The sequence below is a fragment of the Geotrypetes seraphini genome, chromosome 2, assembly GCF_902459505.1.
Source record: "Geotrypetes seraphini chromosome 2, aGeoSer1.1, whole genome shotgun sequence".
Lineage (NCBI taxonomy): Eukaryota > Metazoa > Chordata > Amphibia > Gymnophiona > Dermophiidae > Geotrypetes > Geotrypetes seraphini.
In genome coordinates, this window is record NC_047085.1 from 264,184,019 (window position 1) to 264,206,749 (window position 22,731).

The 22,731-nt window shown below is 43.2% G+C and overlaps 1 protein-coding gene across 1 annotated transcript in view; it reads left to right on the forward strand.

The window, feature by feature from the left end:
• Positions 1–22,731, forward strand: part of BAIAP2L2 (BAR/IMD domain containing adaptor protein 2 like 2) — a 119,890-nt gene that overhangs the window by 35,807 nt on the left and 61,352 nt on the right. The window contains exons 5-8 of the mRNA XM_033932831.1: positions 5,343–5,414; positions 5,857–5,973; positions 14,149–14,295; positions 17,583–17,723. Of these exons, the coding sequence (XP_033788722.1) occupies positions 5,343–5,414; positions 5,857–5,973; positions 14,149–14,295; positions 17,583–17,723 (477 nt within the window). The remainder of the gene's footprint in view (positions 1–5,342; positions 5,415–5,856; positions 5,974–14,148; positions 14,296–17,582; positions 17,724–22,731) is intronic.

Below are 22,731 nucleotides of genomic sequence, written 5' to 3' on the forward strand. Positions count from 1 at the left end.
GGACTCCCTCTTGCCCCGATGTCGTCGGGGAGGTTGGGGGTGCCGCGGGGCAAGAGGGCTTGGGCTCCCTCTTGCCCCGATGTTGTCCGGGGGGGGGGGGTGATGTATCACGGTAGGAGAGATGCCTCATCTCCCCTACCGTCATGCCATTACTCCACTACCCAAACTGCCACAACCTGCGGCAGTTCGGGTAGAGGAGTGATGGCATCGGGGTAGGGAAGATGAGGCATATCTCCTGCCGCGATCATTGCTGTAGGGGGTAGGCAGGTTGCTGGGGCCGCTGAGCTGATTGCAGCAGCCACGATCAGCTCAGCGGCCCCTTTTTCGGCACTTAGACCTGTTTTGACTTTGTCTAAGTCAAAACGTATAAGTGCCGACTAGGCAACCTGCCTAAGGTTTTGGTTATACCTGCTGCACGCCTAGGTGTAGGTCGGCCCACCTCCTGCCCACCGCCTGCCCTTTCCCCTCCTCTAATCACACCTCTTTTCTCTCTGTGCGTTTAGTGGCAGGGGAAAGTGCCTAAGCTAATTTTAGATATGTCTAAAACCAGCTTTGATTATGGGTACTTGGACAATCAGGCTTTTTGATCATCCAAGTAGCTACTTAGGCCACTTTTTAGACTTTTTTTTTTTTTGATTATGAACCCCATAGTGTAAAGTGCTCAGTGAAAGTGCTTCAGTATTATAAATACAATAAATACACTAAAAAAAGCTCTGAGACAATCTTGAATTCACTAAATCAATGACTTTCCTATCAAAGTTTTAAACATTTCTTTAATCGTTCATTTGAAAAAAGTTCATTAGCAAAAATTGAGTTCATTTAGAAAATAGTTCAAATGAAAAGAAGAAAGTTCATTTGCAAAAATAAAGTTCATTTAAAAATTCATGTAAAGAGAGGGAGATTCCTATCAGTGTTTTAATACGTTTCTTCAATTATTCACTTGAAAAAGTTCATTAGCAAAAAATGAGTTCATTTGAAAAATAGTTAATATAAAAAAAAGGAAATTCATTGTAGCTTATGACTTCTGACTTTCCATTTAATATAATAAACTAGTATAGTCTTTTACAAATACTTAGCTCTTTAACTCGAGTAGCCCATTGTCAAATCAGCATTGTTGCTTCTAACTTATATCCGACCAGGCCTTAGTTTTGTGGGGTAAACTCAGCACCCCCGCTGCTTCAGGGAAATGGCTGTGCAACGCTTAGTCTATCTTCACCACATTGGACCCGAGCAAAACTCCCAAACTTTCCCTATAGTTTTAGAACTTCAGAGGAGCTCCCCCCCAAATCATTTTTTGTACGAATTCACTAGCGGTGACCATATTGGATTTTAAATTATGTTTTTTTCCTAAAGCTTCCATCTGCCTCAAAACCCCTTAATTTTGCTTAAAATCAGTTGGATGGACCCATCAGGCACCGCTCATCCTTACTATGCCACTGGATGAGGACCCTCAGATGTTCTTTTCTGGAGTGAGTTATGTAGTAGACACTCTATATGACATCTTAAGAGTCATGAACAAGGTGACAGCCTATTCTATCTCCACCCGATGGCATCTAAGGCCACCTTCATCAGGCTTCCCTTCAAAGTGCAGATGCTATTTGGAAAGGGTCTGGATGACCTAATGGCCAGTGTTATGAACCATTGCCCTAAGGCCTTGTTACACAACAGACTCCGGATGACTTGGAATTTGGGGTGAGGTAATTTGAGGATCTCGAAGATTCTACTCATAAGCAGGAAACCAAGTGATGCAGAGGTTCAGTGGGGCAGAAGGCAGCAAGCCTCTGGCTCTTGCTCCTCTCCAGCTTCCAAGAAAGCACAAAGATGCCAGGCCAGCAGCAGCACCCTCATAGGGGGGGGGGGGTAGGCTATTGACTTACTGAACAATCTGGGCATAGATAGGTGCAGATCGTTAGGTCCTAGATGTTGTTTGTGAAGGTTAAAAGATCCACTTCTATGCCCCCCTTCCGGACCTCTTTGTAGATTTCCCGGCTGGTTGTAGAGAGTCCTCAGAGTCTTGGCAACAATGCAAAGGCCATTGACCCAGTTTTGGCTAAAGACTCTGGTTCAGGCAGATACACCATATACTTCATAGTGCCAGAAAAGGGCTCAGACAACTGGAGGCACCTGGGGAATTTCTTGCCCCCCCTTGATTTGGCAGAAGCCTATTTTCACATTCCCAATTTTCTGGCTCACAAGAGGTACTTGCGATTCCATGTACAGGAGGAGCATTAACAATTTTCTGCTCTCTCCATTGGCCTTGCTATGGCACCTTGCACCTTTACCAAGGTGATGGTGGTGGTAGCAGCGCACCTACACAAGGCAGTGATCGAAGAACCATGTACACTCAAATTTGGCTGATCAGGGCCCTGTCCTAGGAAGAGGGCAAATTGGCAGTCTTGAATTCTGCAGGACTTGGGATGGATAGTCAACTTCAAGAAGAGTCACTTAGGGTTGACCAAGTGCTTGGAGTACCTGGGAGTTCTGTTTGACATAGCTGTAGGTCAGGGTTTTCTTCCAGAGCCACAAAGACTGAAGCTCCAGAAGCAGATTTTGGATCTGCTTCAGAGGCTGACTGCCATGGTGTATTCCTATCCCATTGGTCTCCTCAGACAGATTCGCTTCAACAGCTGCTTCCATGGACACTGGATACAAGGCACAGGTTGTGGTGGTAGCTGCCTACAGCTTCCATCTCAAAGGGCATGCCATTCCGTATACCCTCCTGGGAGATATTGATGTCTGATGCCAACCTTTACTGTTGCAGGGTCATTGCAACAGAAACCCAGTTCAGGGTCGTTGGTCCCTGTCCGCTTAGAAGTCTGATAAGTGGAATATCAAATTTTAATAAAACTTGAAAGTGGTCCATAAATCGCCTGGAACTCAGAGCCTTTCAGCTGGCATTGCAAGCCCTATAGGAAAAGTCCTTGGAAGGCAAGGCAGTCAGGGTGTTCTCAGACAATGTGACAGTGGTGACCTATATCAACTGACAAGGAGGCAGCAGGAGTGCTCCATTACGTCTAGAGGCTCAGTTCCTCTGTCGGTGGGCAGAAACTCATCTGCAGGCAATCTCAACTGCACATGTAGGAGTAGAGAATGTTCAGGCTGACTATCTCAGTTGGCAGACACTCAACCTAGGGGAGGTTGGTCGCTCTCCCCACAAGCATTCAACGCCATTATTCAGAGGTGGGAGCACCCACTGATGGATCTCATGGCCTCAGTGGCAAACATGAAGGTGTATCATTTTTACAGCCAAAGATACAAGCCTGGAAGCACAGGGCTGGACGTGTTGGTTCAGACGTGGCTAGAAAAGGGGCTCTTGTATGTGTTTCCCTGTGGCAAATGCTAGCTTGAGTCATTTGACAGATTGTGAGTCATCCAGGGCTGGTTGTCCTAGTGGTGCACAGTTGGCCCCACAGACCATGGTATGCGGAATTAGTTCATCTATAGCAGAGGTGACCAACCTTAGCCTTTGCCAGGTCAGGTGTTCAGGATTTCCCAAATGAATATGCATGAGATCTATTTGCATACAATGGAAGCAATGAATGCAAATAGATCTCTTGCAAATTCATTGGGGAAATCCTGAAAACATGACTGGAATATGGCCCTCAAGGACCAGAGTTGGACAACCCTGGTTTTCAAAAAGACAAAGTCCTCAGATTCAAGGTTCAGGTACATCTCCTGACATAGGGTCTGGTTTCCATACAGAATACGGAACACTTTGGGCTTACGATATGACTCTTGAGCCCTCATAAGGAAGGGATACTCAGAGGTGGTCGTTTCCACTCTGCTTAGAGCCACGCCCTCGATGGTGGCAGCCTATGTTAAGGCCTGGAAGACTTTCTGACAGTGGCGTGCTAAGATTGATGCAGAGCCCTTACAAGCCCTGATCTCTGTAGTCTTGGAATTATTGTAAAAGAGACTTGAGAAGGGCCTGTCAGTCAGATTACTGAAAGTACAGATAACAGGCCTTTCATTCTTCTGAGCTATGGGGAGAGAGATCGTCTCTAGCCTCTTATCCAGTTGTGGTGAGATTCTTTAAAGGGGCTCTCAGGTTGTGCCCTCTGTTGCATCTACTGTTCCCATTCTGCAAGTCCTCAATAGAACTCCATATGAGTTCTTACAGGAGGCTTCTCTCTTAGATCTGACGGTCAAGATGGTATTCTTTGTGGCGATTACATTGGTAAGTTGAGTCTCTGAGTTGCAAGCTCTCTCTTGCAGGGAACTGTTTCTTAAGATTACAGAAGCATGGATTTCCTTGTGTACAGTTCTGTCCTTTCTACCAAAAGTAGTCTCTGCCTTCTATGTTAATCAGGAAGTCCGTTTGCCCACCTTTAGGCCTATAGAATTGAAGGAAAAGGACAAAATATTGTATTTGCTAGATGCTAGGAGAGTGCTTCTTTGCTATCTTAAAGTTACCAATGAGTTTCTAGTTTCTGATCATCTATTTGTTCTGACCAGTCATGCTAAGAAAGGCAGGTCTTCATCCAAGGCCTCGATCTCCAGATGGATTAAAATGGCAATTTCCTCCACATGGGCTGTGGTAAGCAGCCGCTGATCGTGTTGAAGGATCACTCTACCAGACGGGTGGCTACCTCATGGGTAGAGGCTCGGGTGGTCTCCCCCATAGAGACTTGTAGAGCAGTGACATGGTCTACTCTTCATACCTTTACTAGGTTCTATAGAGTGGATTTGGCAGCAATGGAGGTCCTCGGTATTAAAGGCAGGCACAGTAGTCCCGCCCTAGACTAAGGAACTGCTTTGGTTTGTCCCTAGTGTTCAGGACTACTAGACACATTGCACTAGAAAGAAAGATTAGGTTCTTACCTCAATAATCTTATTTCTTACAGATGTGTCTAGTAGTCCTGAAGACCTACCCTATGAAGGGACTTTGCCTGCTTTTGGTCTCAATTTCAGTCTGTTTCTATATGTGAAGAATTTCTCTGTCTCTCAACTAAGCAAAATAAAAGGATATCAAGTCTGAGTTTCTGCTTCTTAGCAGGACATGCGAGTAGCTACGAGCTCCATAAATAGTGCGGGTTGCAGTTTTGTATAATTTTAATGATGTTATACTTGTTTCAGAGCAGAACAGAAGTGTAGTTGGGGAGTTCTCCCTGTTGCCCTCCTTCCGGTGATGTCTTCCATGCCAATGGTTCTTGACTACTTTTGTATAAACTGAAGAGGCTGGAGCATGCCTACTGGAAAGGAGGCGGAGTTGAAAGATGAGTAATTTCATTCTGCAAGCAACTTGCAGGTCTGGTTGTATTACCTTAGCATTCAGGACTACTAGACACATCTACAAGAAAGATTATCGAGGTAAGAACCTAATTTTTCTTTTGCTTGTTTAGTTAGAGACATTTCACGGAGACATCCTGCAGCACATGGAGAAGAATACAAAGCTAGACATGCAATTTATCCAAGTGAGTGCTCTACCTACCCAAAGAGAAACTTTTATTTTCTTTTATTTGTTTCCTACTTCTCATTTTTTTCTCACTCTTCCTCTTTAATTTCCCAATTATCCTCTTTTTTTCTCTTTCCCATTCCTCTTATTTTTATCTCCTGTCTTCCATCTGCTCCCCTCGTCCTCCCCTTTTCTCCTTCTCTCTTCCTTTCTGCTCTGTTTCCCTACCTTTTTTCACCTTCTCTTCATTTCCTTTCTCATCCTGCTTAGTGTCACTTTTTTTGTTTCCTTGCTTCTTGTTTCATATATATTTGTTTCCTATCTTCTTTTCACCTATTTTGTGTTTACTTTGCTTTTAAAGGGCTTACTAAACTAAAACAGTACCTGCTGAAAAACCACAAAATTTCAGTTGTTATGCTAATATGTGTGGTTCTCTAACCTCTCCCCAACCCATGGCACAGGAAAGCCAGAAGCGCTATGAGATGGAGTACAGACACCGAATGGCAAACCTGGACAAGTGCATGACTGAAGTGTGGAGGATGGAACAAATGAGGGACAAGAACGTCAGAGATATGAAGGTAAGGAGTTTAAGAGGAAGATAGGGGCAGGTAGAGGTGATAGTGTTTTAGTGTAGGCTAGGGGGAAAATGACAGTTGATCTTCTAGTCATTGTGATGACATCACAGTGATGCTATTCATAAGCTTGTGTAAAATTTTATTGGTACTGGAAAGCAAGCACTGGAGTCTTTCTAGATTGAGGTACTTTTAAAAGGAGATATTATACAGCAGCTATAATTCAACATAAAACTTACAATTTTGATAACCACATAACAGTAGTAAAAAGACCAAATATAAACATAAATACAATGAATGAGGTAAAGTCAAAATCAGTAAACTGAAACTTATTAATAGGACTATAGACAGCATGAATGAATGAATATTTGTACTTTTAGTTTGTGGTCCTGTATTTGCATAGGGGTTATCTGTGTTCTGCATGTGTGACCAAGGCCTGGTATTCTGGTAGGAATGAATGTTGAGAAACATACAGTGTGCTTTGCGTAGTTTAATTTTGTGATTAACTATTATGTATTGTTAATAAGATTATATTGTGTGTATATATGAAAAATGAATGGAAAAAATGGTATTACAATTAGTACTATAATGGGGACGGGGTCTGGGGCGGAGATTGGGTGGTGTCTGGGGTGGAGCTTGTGGCCCCCCCCCCAAACAAAAAAGCGTTTTTTGTTTGGGGGGGGGGGGCCACAAGCTCCACCCCAGACACCACCCAATCTCCGCCCCAGACCCCGTCCCCATTATAGTACTAATTGTAATACCATTTTTTCCATTCATTTTTCATATATACACACAATATAATCTTATTAACAATACATAATAGTTAATCACAAAATTAAACTACGCAAAGCACACTGTATGTTTCTCAACATTCATTCCTACCAGAATACCAGGCCTTGGTCACACATGCAGAACACAGATAACCCCTATGCAAATACAGGACCACAAACTAAAAGTACAAATATATACAAACAAAACCCTAAGATGCAAGACTCTGCATGCAGTACAAGCCCCAGAGAAATAGAAATACATGCATTTCTTCCTGAATAGTACAAAATATAAACAGCAGATGTAATTTCTCAAAACTGACACTATTCAATCACTAAATTGAAAATAAATTCATTTCCCCTACCTTTGTTGCCTGGCGATTTTGGTTTTGAAACCATTTTTCTCAGTCTCTGGCTGCACGTCCTTCTGTCTGTGCTCTTAACTGTGTATCCAGAGCCACCTTATCCATTTGCTGGTTTTCTCTCCTTCACTTTCTGCCATACATCCATCTTTAGCATTAACTTTTAACATTCAACTTTCTTCTATTTTTCTGCTTTCTTCTCAAAATCTACTTTTACATGCCTTCCCTTCCCATCTATCCTTGTGTACCATCTCCTCCCTCTTTCTTCTCCCCTGCTCCCATTTATCCATAAGAAGCATTTCTTTTTATCTCTTCCCAGTCGTACCCATCGCTGTGCACTATCTCCTCCCTCTGTCTCCCCTTCCCCTTCATCCCTATGCACCATCTCATCCCTCTTCCATGGTCAGACATCTCTGTCTTCCCCCTTTCCCCCTCAAATGGTCTGGCATCTTTCTCCTCTCCTTCCCATAGCCTGGAATCTCTCTCTTCTCCAAAGGTCTGGCATCTCTCTCCTTTCTTCCCTCTTCCCAAGGTCTAACATCTCTCTCCCCTCCTTTCTGCAGTCTGGCATATTTCTATCCCCTCCTTCCCTTCCATTCTCTGGTCTGACATCTCTCTCTCTCTCCTTCCCTTTCCAGTGGTCTGACATCTCTCCCTTCTTTGGGTCATCTCTCCTTTGGGTCATTTCTCCCTCCCTCCTCTCCACCACTATCATGTCCAACAATTCTCCCTCTTTCTTCCATTCCCTTATACATCATCTCTCTTTCCGTCTCACGCCACACACCTATGTCCAACAATTCTCCATTCCTTTTCCCTCCCCCACTGGCAGCATTTATTTCTCTCCCTTCCCACTACTCTACCTGTGCAGCAGCTCTCTTTTCCTCCTTTCCTAACCCCCCAGCCAGTGCATTTGTCCTTCCCAACCTTCTACCAGTATGTGCAGTATTTTTTCCCAGCCCCCTGAGCATCTGTCCTCCCTGCCTTCCTAACTCCTTACCCTCTGCACCCAGCCACCTTCCCCCTCCTGTCAGGCCCTGCACCCAGTCCCCATCCCTTCCCTGTCAGGCACTACATCCAGCCCCCTTCCTTCCTTCTCTCCTCTGCTAGGCTCTGCACCCAGCTCCCTTCCCTCCCTCCCCTGTCAGCCTGCACTCAGCTCCCTTCCCTCCCAACCCCTGTCAGGCTCTTTCCCAGCCCCTTCCTTCCTTCCTTCTTTCCCTCCCTCCCTCCCCTGTCAGACTCTGTACCCAGCTCCCTTCCCTCCCTCCCCTGTCAGCCTGCACTCAGCTCCCTTCCCTCCCAACCCCTGTCAGGCTCTTTCCCAGCCCCTTCCTTCCTTCCTTCCTTCCTTCTTTCCCTCCCTCCCTCCCCTGTCAGACTCTGCACCCAGCTCCCTTCCCTCCCAACCCCTGCCAGGCTTTTCACCCAGCCCCCTTCTTCCTTCCCTCCCAACCCCTGTCAGACTCTGCACCCAGTCCCCCCTCCCTCCCAGGCTCAGCAGTATACACTGCCCCATCCTCCTACCTCCTCCCAGTCGGTGGTAGCTGATTTCTTCTACTGCTGAGCAGCAACCAGCAGGAGTGTGCTTTGGCGCTGCCTGCTCAGTGGCTTCTTTTACTGAATCCCGTGAATTCTCGCGATTCGTGATAATTCACGGGAGCCAGTCAAAGAAGCCACTGAGCGCCGAGCAGGCAATGCCAAAGCACACTCCTGCTGGTTGCTGCTCAGCAGCAGAAGAAATCAGCTGCCACCGACCGGGTTAATGGGCAGGAGCGTGGAAAGCTCGCTCTTGCCCGCTGCTTCCCTGGACCATCAGGGATCAAATTTTTGGGGAGGCCATGGTCCCTGTAGCCCCCCTCCATTCCGACGCCTATGAATAGGACTACCATGAAAACAGTTCAAAAATATACTTAACAGCACTGAAATTCAAATAAGAGAGAGATAATACAAAGGGAGACATAATACTTATGAAGAACCTAGCATGCACAGATCATAACATTCAAATAACATAGATATGACGCTAATGTGTTTCTATAATACATCTTATCCTATAGCCGAGGGGTCAAATGCAGAAATTAGATGGAGATAAGATGGGTGGTACAGCGTGCATGGGGATAAATAGATGGGAGGCTAAACTCAAGACAAGTTGTTTATACAGTTAAACAAGGTTTAAGGAACTGATTTAGTTACTGTGTGTGGCGAGCAATTAATTATTCTATATATTAAAAGGCCATCTAGGATTTGAACTTTCACACATAAATATCTTGTTTTTGTTCTTTCTGTATATATTTTGAAATATGTAACATCCTCACATTCTGGAAACATGTCCTGTGGCCATCCTCTGTGTGTATGAATGGTAAACATTGTTGTGAATATTGCTATAAAGGGAGACCCCTTAATGAGGCTCATTGGAACTCATCTGCGGAATGAACACGTGCATTGCCCATAAGTATTTCCCTTGGGAAAGCTCCTCGCCTGGTCATAATGGGTAATTCGGCTTGTGAGACGCTAGAGCAGGGGTGCCCACACTTTTTGGGTTTGCGAGTTACTTTTAAAATGACCAAGTCAAAATGATCTACCAACAATAAAATTAAAAAAAAGCATACTTTACGCAGAGAAAATGTTAATTATAATTTATATTCTGGGTTTTTTTTCAAAGAGATCAAGGCAGATGACTTTATGCAATGTCACCTCAGTAACAACTATATAAAAATAGACAAATATACCCCCTCCCTTTTTACTAAAACATGATAGTGGTTTTTAGCACAGGAAGCTGCGCTGAATGCTCTGCGCTGCTCTCAATGCTCATAGGCTCCCTGCGCTAAAAACCGCAATTGCGATTTAGTAAAAGGGGGCTATAGTGCAAAATATAGACAGCAGATATAAATTCTCAAAACGGCCACATTTTGATCACTAAATTGAAAATAAAATCATTTTTCCTACCTTTGTTGTCTGGTCATTATTCAAATCATTTTGGTCCCAGGCTCTGGTTGTCTTCTGATAACTCGCTTGCCAGGGTCTCCTGCTCATTTGTTGTTTTCTTCTTTCTCTGTGCTAACCATCCATCTTTCATCCATGTCCTCTCCTTCCCATTTCCCTTCCCTCTCCCGGAAGTCTGGCATCTTTCCTTTTTTTTCGTCTCCATCCACAGATCCACCTTTTCTCAATTACCCTATTATCCAGTATCTCTCCCTCCTTCCCTACCACCCCAGGGTCCACCATCTCTTCCTTTCTTTTCCCAACTATCCTCCTATCCAGTATCTCTATCCCCCCTCCACACCATCCCTTGTGTCCAACTGCTTCCCTTTCTGTTCCTTCCCTCCCTAAATCCCATTGTCCACCATCTCTCTCCCTCTCCTCTGTTTTTAGACCCATTATTTCTTCCCCTCAAAGTCCGGCATATGTACGTCTCTTTGAACCCCCCCTTCCCTCCCTCCCTCTGTGTACTTCTACACCAGGGCCCTCCTCCCCCGAAGGCCTGTCCCCCCTGAAGGCCTGCACCCCACCGCTAAAGGCCTGCACCCCCTCTGAAGGCCTGAACCACCCCCTTGAAGGTCTGCACCCCATCCCTGAAGGCCTGCCTGTCCCTCTGAGGGCCTTTCCCTCCACCCCTGAAGGCCTGCCTGTCCCCCCCCAACGCCTACACTACTGGCCTGTCCCCCCCTGAAGGACTATCCCCCAAAAAGACCTGCATGTTCCTCCCTGACCTGCCACACATCCATTTACCTAATTCCAGCAGGGAGCAACCTGCAGAGAGGATCGCTGGTACTTTAGCGATCCTTGCAGGTTGCCATAGGCCTCAGGAGCTATCTTCCCTTTGCCGCGGTCCCGCCCCTCCTCTGAGTCAGTACCGGCGATCCTCTCTGCAGGCTGCTCCCTGCTGGAATTAGGTAAAGGGATGCGCGGGAGGCCAGGGAGAAAGCTGGACACCAAAGCACTTCCCGACTGACCTTTCCCCCTCGCCCTCTAAAGCAGGAGCAGCAGCAGCTAGCCAGCAAGAGGCAGCGCTGCCGATTCTGCTTTAGGGAACGAGGGTGGAGGGTCAGTCATTGAATCGGGAGGCTGATTTTTTTGGGGGGAGGTTAAATTGTATAGATTCACATGAAGTGAATCAATTTGAATCGGGCAGCACTATTCCCAACCTCGGCTCTTACCACATCAAGCGGTGCACTGCTTCTGTCTCCTGTAGTAGGGCGCTAAGCTCCATCCCCCTCCGATCTTCTAATCCCGCCCTGCCAGCACTCTGATTGGCCGGTGTTCTTCAAGAGGCAGATTAATTACACGCCAGTCAGGATGGGAAAAAAAGAGAAGGGAATTATGATTGGCCGGCGTTCTCCACGAGGCAGATTAATTACATGCCGGTCAGGAGGGGGAAAAAAGAGATGGGAAACTGCATGGCTCCGCGATCGATTTGGGTTGCCTGAGCGATCGACCGGTTGATCGCGGTCAACGTATTGGGCACCCCTGGGCTAGAGGATGCAGGAGGCACAGGCACTCACGGTGGCACAGGCACCCATGTTATTTTTCCTTCTTTCTTTTACTAATAAAGGTCAAAGCTAGTTTTAAAAGAAACCATTGTGTGACTTCTATTGTACAATAGAGACAGTAGGTAAAAACTGTTTTGTATTGGTTTGTGGTAACAGTTACAGCTAGGCAAAACAGGGAGGAAGTTGCAAATAGGGAACAGTTGTCTACCCTTTCAAATAGTACTATAACTAGGGGACACTCCAGGTAGCATATAAAAAAAACCATAGAAAGTATTTTTTCACTCACTCAATGAAACTATAGAATTTGTTGCCAGAGAATGCATGCTTGTGTACTCTAAACACTTTTTACAATTAGGTTCCTGGAGAAATTGTTAACCATGTAGACTTAAGAACGTCAAGAGACTCCAGATTATTCAAAATAAGGCCATATAGGCATTTTCCAACACGTGGGTTAATGCGGTGCACAGCACTAATTAAAAAACTTACTCCATATAATGACAGCTAAGAGAACACTCAAAGAGACTAAGATTTTCTAATATTGCGAGCATCTTTGATACTATTTTGCAATAATTTGGACATTTGGGACTCGACCTGTTTTAATAAGTGCCGAAAAGTGCCCAAACTGACCAGATATCCACTGGAGGGATGCAAACATGATCTCCCCACACTCTCCCATTGGTCACTGAACCTTTTTCACTCCCCACCCCCAAAGATGTGAATGAAATAGTACATGCCTGCCTATATGGCCTTATTTTGAATAATCTAGAGTCTCCTGACGTTCTTAAGTCTACATGGTTAACAATTTCTCCAGGAACCTAATTGTAAAAAGTGTTTAGAGTACACAAGCATGCATTCTCTGGCAACAAATTAAACCTTTGCTGGGGACACTGTTTCACTACCACTCTTGGGAGCCTTTGACCTTTTTGCCTTTTTGTGGGTCGCATTACAGTAAGGGTCATGTTTCTTCCCTTTTTCATTAGATTTCTTTACACATCCAGGGAGGGAGGGTGGGTGGGTGGGGGAAGGGAAATGTACTTTGAGGAGTTAAATTATTTAATTATAATATTGAAATTACATCATATGTTTTTATTGTATTAATAATTGAGATGAGGATGGGAGTAAATGACTGTTTAATGTAATTATTGTATAGTTATTAGTGCGTTCTATGCAGTATTTTATGATTTACCAATTGTATTGCACTATCAAAGTTTGAAAATCAATAAAGATGATTATTACTCATAATGACTGGTGTTGCCATTCAACAAATTACGTATAATTGGAAAAACTAGAGTAGATTAAATTATAATTTTTGGTGGAATTCCATATGTCATATATATAAAATGGAGAGATTTCTGGCAATACAGCGGGGTAGTTTCAAGAAATTTCAAGATGTTTGGGAGCCATTAACAAAGTATTGTACTGATTAGATGAAATTTTATTTTCCCTTAAATTTACAAGTTCAATTGTGAGGGAAGGGGGGGGGGAATTTTAAAGTTATGTATTGTATAAATATTGATTATTTGATAGGTAAGGGGGGGAAGGGTGGGAGTTAAGTATTTATCACTGTTACCATTGATGATTATTAAGTGATATAGATATTGTTAATTTGTTTGGACATTTTATCACACTTATTGTAAGTTTGAAAATGAATAAAGAATTTTTTTAAAAAAAGAAAATCAATAAAGATTTAGACAAAAAAAGACCAGACCAAAAAGGATTAAAGTTGTACTTTCCTGTCCTGAAGAAAAAAGTAAATACATAAGGAAGGCGATGATCGACAAAACAAGTTGCCAGCCAAAGAACAAGACAACCAGCGCTATTGCCCAAAAGCCTCCATGAATAGCTATAGGAAAATGGTAAAACCAGAGGACATAATGTGAGGTTGAGGGGTGGTAGATTCAGGGACAATGTTAGGAAATTCTACTTTACGGAGAGGGTGGTGGATGCCTGGAATGCACTCCCGAGAGAGGTGGTGGAGAGTAAAACTGTGACTGAGTTCAAAGAAGCGTGGGATGAACACAGAGGATCTAGAATCAGAAAATAATATTAAATATTGAACTAAGGCCAGTACTGGGCAGACTTGCACGGTCTGTGTCTGTGTATGGCCGTTTGGTGGGGGATGGGCTGGGGAGGGCTTCAGTGGCTGGGAGGGTGTAGAAGGCCTGGAGTAGGTTTTAACGGAGATTTTGGCAGTTGGAACCCAAGCACAGTACTGGGTAGAGCTTTGGATTCTTGCCCAGAAATAGCTAAGAAAAAAAATTAAAAAATTTAGATTGAATCAGGTTGGGCAGACTGGATGGACTATTCGGGTCTTTATCTGCTGTCATCTACTATGTTACTATGTTACTATGTTAGGAAAAGTGACATAGAAATCTAAGTGAATGAAATATGGTGTCTCAGCTTCAAAGACCACACAGGGAGGATTTTAACTTTTTACTGTTTCTTCTGAAGCTAGTAGTATTCTCCCCTCCCTGGACCTGCTTTAGCTTTTGGACATTTGATAAGCAGTAGAACAGCTTGAATCCCCTCTGTCTAAATTCACAACCTATTCTTGTCCTTAAACAGAAGAATGTGAACAGCTTACATTCGGACATGCAGGCATTCATCTCCCAGAGCCACCAGGCGGCTGAACTGGAGGAGAAGCGCAGATACAGGTTCTTGGCGGAAAAGCAATGGCTTCTTTCTAACACCTTCTTTCAGTTCTATAGTCGGGTAAGTGAATCGCTGCAGGAGGTCAGGGTGGTTGAGAATGCTGCATGCACCATTCATAGAAACATTTTCTTCAAGAGTTATAGAATAACAATAATAAAAATAGTAATATTCATTTATGATATAGAAATAGTGCTTCATATCCACTTCGAATTTTGCATGCCTAGTAATTTAATTTACCCCCTTTTACAAAACCGCAAAATTGTTTTTTTGCGCAGGCTGGCGCACTGAATGCTCTACGCTTCTTCCGATGCTCATAGAACTCTATGAGCGTCAGGAGCAGCGTAGAACATTCAGCGTGCCGGCCTGTGCTAAAAACTGCTTTCATGGTTTTGTAAAAGGGGGGGTTAATTTGGCATATACTGTATATCCTACACCATACCCTGTTGGGAAGTTAGGCAGGTTACAAATAATTACAATAAAAATACAAACAAACAACCCCCTCCCACACAAAGCATACATTATTTTAAAAAAAAAAAAAAAACCCCCACACACAGTTAAATTCTCAAATAAGACTCATGTATGGGATTAGGATCCCCTAATATTGTATGATATATGATCTATAATATTTGTGTTCTGTCAACTCCCCAGCAAGGTTCAAAACAGATCATAAAAATTGGTAAGAAGATAGGATAAAGAATTACAAGGGAAATTTTTGAAAAAAATATGTTTTCAAGTAATTCCTGAAAAGGTAGTAAGACTATAAAGCCTTCAATTTTCAGATAATTCTTCAGGGTATTTAATTATAATTAATTGTACTTAATTATAATATTATAATTACATAATTTGTCTTATTGTAGTAATTTGGTAAGAGGGGGGGAGAAAATGATTGTTCTAAGTATAAATTGTATGTTTTATAATGCGTTTTATGAAATATTTATGTTCAGATATTTGTATTGCATTGTCAAAGTTTAAAAATCAATAAAGATTTATTACAAAAAAAAAAAGAAAGATAATTCTTCAGGGCTGAACTAAAGCTACGTGATACTGGGTTCTATGTTAGGAGTCACTTCCCAGGAAAAGGATCTAGGTGGTGGTGTTGAGGATACGTTAAAACCCTCAGCTCAATGTGCAGCAGCAGTGGTTAGGATGATCAGGGAAGGAATGGAAAACAAAGGTGAAAATGTTATAATGTCCTTATATTGCTCTATGGTGTGGTCACACCTCAAAAACTGTGCGATTCTGGTTGCCGTATCTTAAAAAGATATAGCGGAATTAGAAAAGATACAGAGAAGGGCAACAAAAATGATAAAAGGAATAGGACAACTTCCCTATGAAGAAAGGCTAAAGTGGGTAGGGCTCTTCAGCTTAGAGAAGAGACGGCTCAGGGGTGATATGATAGAGGTCTATAAGATACTGAATGGAGTAGAAAGGGTAGATGTGAATCGCTTGTTCACTCTTTCAAAAAATACTAGGACTAGGGGGCATGTGATGAAGCTACTAAGTAGTGGATCTAAAACAAACCGGAGAAAATATTTCTTCACACAACTTGTAATTAAACTCTGGAATTTGTTGCTGGAGAATGTGGTGAAATCAGTTAGCTTAGAGGGGTTTAAAAAAGGTTTGGGTAATTTCCTAAAACAGAAGTTCATAGACCATTACAGTGCTCCCCCAAGATTCGCGGGGGTTCCGTTCCAGGAACCCCTGCGAATCTCGAAAAACAGCGAATACGGTTTTTCATGGGGGAGCCTGAAGAGCGAAGCAGGAGAGCAGCCGGAGTGCTGCGAGTGCAGGAAATCACTTGTGGTTTGCTCCGACCGCATCTTCCTGCACTAAGTCGGACCTTATCCAATCAGGAGCTGCGTGTCAAAGCAGCTCCTGATAGGATAAGGCCAGACTTTGTGCAGGAAGAGGCGGTTGGAGCGAACCGCGAGTGATTTCCTGCACTTGCAGCGCTCCGGCTGCTCTCTCCTGCTTCTCCTGCTGCCCTCTCCTTGTTGGCGGTTCGCGGTCCGAAAATACCGCAAATGACCGGGACTGCGAACCGCCGACCGCGAACAACCGGGAGAACACTGTATTGAGATGGCTTGGGGAAATCCACTACTTATTCCTAGGATAAGCAGAATAAAATCTGTTTTACTACTTGGGATCTAGCTAGGTCCTTGGGACCTGGGTTGGCCACTGCTGCAAATAGGATACTGGACTTGATGGACCTTTGGTCTGTCCCAGTATGGCAATGCTTATGTTCTTATGATTACCAAATTTATACAGCTTTATGGGGGGAAAAACACACCCTCTAATATGTTAAACTATGATTGCAGCACTTAACTAGTCACAGTACATGAAATAACAAAGAGCTATCATTGTCTTGTTAACTCAGGGCCAAGACTAGGGGTGGCAAATGGGGTGGCTGCTCCAGGTATTATGGAGCAAGATACATCAGGCAACACACTTTCCCTTGGTTCTTCACCTTTCCCATTCTCCCTCCCACTATGTACCTCTATAATCCGGCAGCAGGAGACATGTGTTTAATCTGATGCCATCTCAGGAGATTGGTTTTACGGCAGCAGGAGGTGTTGTCAGATTAAACACATCTCCTGCTACTAACAAGTGGGGATACAGAGTGGGAGATGGATTGAGTGTGGATAATCTGGGAAGATATGGTGGGTGGAAAACAGATGCAAGCAGGTCCCTTCCCTGATAGGATCACACTACTGAGGTTCTCTATCCTGGTGCTTCTCCTGGATAGGTGATTTCACTGCTCCTCTGCTTATTTCTCCTGAGAAGGTAGTGTTGGTGGTCGGGTCCCCACTCCATATCCCCCTGGAATCAGAGCAGCGACTAGTAGGTTATGTTACTATTTCTCTCATACCTTCTCTCTCCTGTGCACTGACTGTGTTAGCCAGTTTCAAGCTCCCTCTTACTCGTAATTAATGGTGCAGTGGCCAAGGGAGCAAAAGCCAGAGACCTCCCCTGGGCTTAGCATTTATACCACCTCACCGTTTTCCTTCAGAGTTCCTCCTCCCAGTGCTTTCACTCAAGTAGGAGAATACATCCTTATTCTGGTACTGACATTTTTCCAACTCAACGGTTCACACACCTAACACTAATAGAGGCCATAGAGTTCACTGCCAAGCTGTTCTAACAATCCGAATCTCTTACAGTTAATCCTAATTACTTTATATAAATTGTGTGTATGTGGGGGTGGGGGGTGACTGTAGATAAATCCAGAAAGAAACATCATGTTGGAGGGCAGAAAAAATGTAATAACCCCTAGACTGGTATAAAATGGATTATTCACATTCATGGTGCTGATTTTAAGATGTATCTCTCTTCATTTTCTGTTCCAGGCCTGTGGAGTCCTGCAGAATAGAGTCTCACATTGGAAGGAGCAAGTGGATGCCAGTCGGGTACATTCAAGTGCTCATTCTCAGGTGTACAACAGCCAGGGCTATCCATCTAATCGGCAGATGCCCACTCACCTGGAGACGGTAAGAACATAATCTGAAGGAAGTGTCTTTACCCCAAATTTTCTGCATAGACCGAGAGGTACTCTAAAGTTATGTAAATGGAGGCTGTGTCACTGATGTTGGGATTTCCAGACGTCGAGATTTTCCCAGACATGGCCTCCTTTTCAGGGAGTGCCGCAGTGGCATGGGGGAGTGGGCATCCTTTCTGCCTCCATTCTGGTTCTGGGGTGGGTCGTCAGGGGTGACCAGCCCAGGCATTTAAAAAAACAAAAAACAAAAAATGAGGCCCATATTGTGCATGCGTAACACTTGCACAACACCTGCTTTGGGGCTTCCCCTGCTGCTCTGCTGTTCGGGCTTCCCAAAGCCGGTTTTGCGCCTGTGTCATGTTGCTCTCAGAGTGACTGGTCTGATGAGGATTATGACAAACCTCCGTGCATATAATTTTCATGGAAACTTGTTGAAACATCGATCGCTGTTCCACAATTAGCCCAAAAATCGGCCAACAGTGACTCGCACGGTCGTTGAGAAGTGTAAAGTATTGCATGTGGGAAGCAGAAACCCGAGGTACAATTACACGATGGGAGGGATGCTATTGAAAGAGAGTACCCAAGAAAGGGACTTGGGGGTAATGGTGGACATGGCAATGAAGCCAACGGCACTGTGCGCAGCGGCCGCTAAGAGAGTGAATAGAATGCTAGGTATAATAAATAAGGGTATTACAACCAGAACAAAAGAAGTTATCCTGCCGTTGTATCATGCGATGGTGCGTCCGCATCTTGAGTACTGTGTCCAATACTGGTTGCCGTACCTTAAGAAGGATATGGCGTTACTCGAGAGAGTTCAGAGGAGAGCGACACATCTGATAAAAGGTATGGAAAACCTTTCATACGCTGAAAGATTGGAGAAACTGGGTCTCTTTTCCCTGGAGAAGAGGAGACTTAGAGGGGATATGATAGAGACTTACAAGATCATGAAGGGCATAGAGAGAGTAGAGGGACAGATTCTTCAAACTTTCAAAAAATCAAAGAACAAGAGGGCATTTGGAAAAGTTAAAAGTGGACAGATTCAATACGAATGCTAGGAAGTTCTTCTGTACCCAACGTGTGGTGGACACCTGGAATGTGCTTCCAGAGGACGTAATAGGGCAGAGTACGGTACTAGGGTTTAAGAAAGGATTGGACAATTTCCTGCTGGAAAAGGGGATAGAAGGGTATAGATAGAGGATTACTGCACAGGTCCTGGACCTGTTGGGCCGCCACGTGAGCGGGCTGCTGGGCACGATGGACCCCAGGTCTGACCCAGTGGAGGCATTGCTTATGTTCTTATGGTGCATCTAGTCATCAGTTGACAATCTCATTGCTGACTCTGATCTCAATGATCATGAAGACATATACTGCCTTAATGTCTGCGCCAAATACCAAGGTACCACCCCCTAGATTACCTGATGAACAATTGTTAGGACTTTGTATTCAGTCCTCGACTGAATTGGTAACCAATGTAGTTGCTGTAACACTAGCGAAATATGCTCATGTGATCATTCTTGCTGCAGTGTTTCGCACAACTTGCAATGACTTAATTTTAGATTTTACAATACCTAGCAACAGTGAATTACAAAAATCCAATTTTGAAATTACCAGGCTCTATACCGCTGTTTCGAAAATCAGATCCTGCCATCAAAGATTTTACGCTAGACAATATTCGCAATTGAAAGAAAGCTTGCTTAATAACCCGTAAAACCTGTGTCTGCAGGGTGAGCCTTACATCTAGATACACCCCTAACATCCTCATAAGTGACAAAATTGAAAATTTTACATCTTGTAACTGTAGTTCTCCTATATTCAACAATTGCTCATCATTCCCAATGAACATCACTTCCGTCTTCTGCAGCTTTAACACAAATTTATTATCATGTATCTAAGTTTTTATATTTACCATGCACCTGATCAATTTGCCCTTCACATAATCTACCCCCTCCATCACAGGAAAGGAAAAATATATATCATCTACATAGATACAATAGTGAATTTTCAACCGTTCAAGAACTTGCCCTATTGAAGCAACATAAATATTAAATAATAATGCTGATAAAGCAGATCCTTGTGTGTAGGGTTAATAGATATCTGAATTTCCCCGGACATGCGCGGATACAACGTGGTAACATCACACGAATGCACGGATGCAACGCGGTATCATCACATGCATGCGTATGATGTCATCACGTCACACCAGTGCATGTGCGAATGCATTCCAATGTCGCTCGTTGCTTGTGCAGGGATGGGGGGCGGAACAGGGCATGGCTAGCCAGAATGGGGCGGGGCCATGGATCCAGATTTTCCCTTTGGAAAATCTGGTAACCCTATTTGTGGGATCCCCTTTTTCATCTTCATCACTGATAATCCCTTTCCACATTTCACTACAAATTTCTGATCCATTAGGAAAGAATCAAACCACCTCAAAACTATTCCTCCCACTTCTCCCATCTGTAACTTATCTAACAGTCTAGGATCCACTGTGTCAAAAGCAACCTGTCTATCTAATGACACCATACAGAAGGTCAGGCCCATATTGATCCCCCTACGAAGCACATTCATTTACATAACATAAGTGCTTCAACTCCATCTCTTTTTCTAAACCCATATTGAAGTTTATCTAACCAAATTTTTTTTTAAAAAAAAAATCTTTATTAATTTTTCTAAACTAATACAAAGTGCCAGGAATTATACAGACATTAATAAACAAAATAAGCACTTAAATTCAATCAATAACAATGCAGAAGAAAAATATCCCTCCCCTCCCATCCAATCAAAGAATAAACCAAAAAGATATCCCCCCCACCCACCCTGTCCTGGATGTGTATAAAAATAAACAAAAAATTAAAACAAAAGACGACTATGTTGAAGTAACAAAGGATGTCAACGGGCCCCAAACCAATTTGAATAAATTGCTATGCCCCAACATATCAGCATTCATCTTTTTGTATCTGTATCCTAAACATACACTGGCCCACCAAAAAGGAAAATTGAGGCGGTCGCAATTTTTCCAATTGCGAATTACCATTTGCATGGCTATCCCTGTCAAAATTAGGAAAAGCCTGTATTTGCAGTGGTCCATAGGGGGCTGAACAAAACCTGCAAAAGTTCAAAAGCAGTCTAAAGTCTTTTCTTTTTAAAGATGCCTTTAACTGACAATATGATACATATTTATCTTAACAGTGTCCAAAATTTCTCTCTTTTTCAGTTTTCCAGCAATTCTTTACCTTCCTACTCCCTTTTGTATTTCCGTTCTGTGTACCTTTTCTTTAAATATTGTAGTTCTCCCCCCATTCCTGAGGGTTAAGTATGTCAGTCAGCCCAAGAATGTCCTATTATCATTCATGTACGTCTAATTGGTCTGAAGGTTTGTCTCCTTGTTATTTTTAAATTTTTTCTGTACAACGCTTTGTACCTTTGGATAAGCGTTTAATCAAAAACTTGAATAAACTTAAACTTAAAACTTCCAGAAGTTGAGTATCAAAGGACAATAGAACAACAGATGATCCAGTGTCCCTATGTCTAGATGACAATTATCTAACCAATTTGTTATTTCCACAACTCATTTGAAACAGGGGAATAGAAAAACTTTGGATTTTTTAAAATTACAATAGCAGGAAGCAAACCAGGCCTGCATATATGACTGTTCTTAGGGTGTTGCTTGTTGTGATTAAAGCTGTTGCTGAGTCCGCTGGTGGGAAGTGAGCTCAGTGGTTCCTAACGACGTCTGAATGTTGCTAAGTGACATGTGAAATGAGAAAGCTAATGAACAGTGAACAGATTGGCTCCATTCAGCCCCAGGTGGCTTTCAAGATGCCGCAAGAGTAGAAAAATCAGAACTTGGGGGCAACGTTGAATACCAGTAATGATCACTATAAACCCGCAGCAAAATTAACTGACTCTGGGGAGCCAGAAGAGATTTATCTCCCATCTCAGTAATTTAGAGTAATGAAGAACTAAAAAAAAAAAAAAAAAAGCACTGTGGAAATAAATAGATTTCCCAAAAGATGTTTTGTTTTTTCAATCTGAAAATTTTGTAAATGGTCCAACAGGTTTATGGGTTTTTTTTCAAGTTATTTTAAAAATAACTTTTAAAATTTGTTACTGGGGATGAGGGTGGGGTTACAGATGGTCTGGATTTGGATTTTTGATTTAACGAATTGGACTTTTCCAAATCTGGACTCTAAAAGCGGGCCACATATTTAAGTATTGTTGTTAAGTTTTTTTTCCTGGTATTGTCATTGTAAGCGCCTTTGATCTCTAAGTCTCCTGCTGTAGAAGTCACTGCCACAGACTGTTCAAGCTCCCATCTCCCTGTTTTTCTCGCTCATCTTGGCCTACTATTTCCCACTTTCTTTATCCCTAACTTCTATCACCCCTTTTCCCCTATTCACATAGAACTTTCTGCTTCTCTCATGTTTAATGTTAGATTTCCTTGTTTCCCTTACCATTTAGTTCTTTTCCTATCTCAGTCTTTCCAGACCTCCATCTTCCCTCTGTTTGTCAGCCTCTGCAGGTCTTCCCCGTTTCCTCTCTCTTCCTTCTGTCAGTACTGGTTTTATCCCCAACCCACCGGGTAGTAATATTAACAACAACACCGGAGGGACCAGGGCTGGTTTAATTAGTTTACCCAACGTGTGGTGGACACCTGGAATGCCCTTCCAGAGGACGTAATAGGGCAGAGTACGGTACTGGGGTTCAAGAAAGGATTGTATAATTTCCTGCTGGAAAAGGGGATAGAGGGGTATAGATAGAGGATTACTGCACAGTAATTAGTAGGCAGTTGCCCAGGACAGCATAATCAATGGGGTGGCAACTAGCAGTTACAGCCAAGTAGAGGTATAGACCTTGACAGCCGCACAATTTCAAAGAACCATCAGCACTTACTATTACCGATCTACCCAGATAAATAATTATGGAAATTGTCTTTACTATTTACATAAATATTAAACTTCGTACTTCTGCATTTTTATAGGATTATTCTGAGAGGGGAAGTG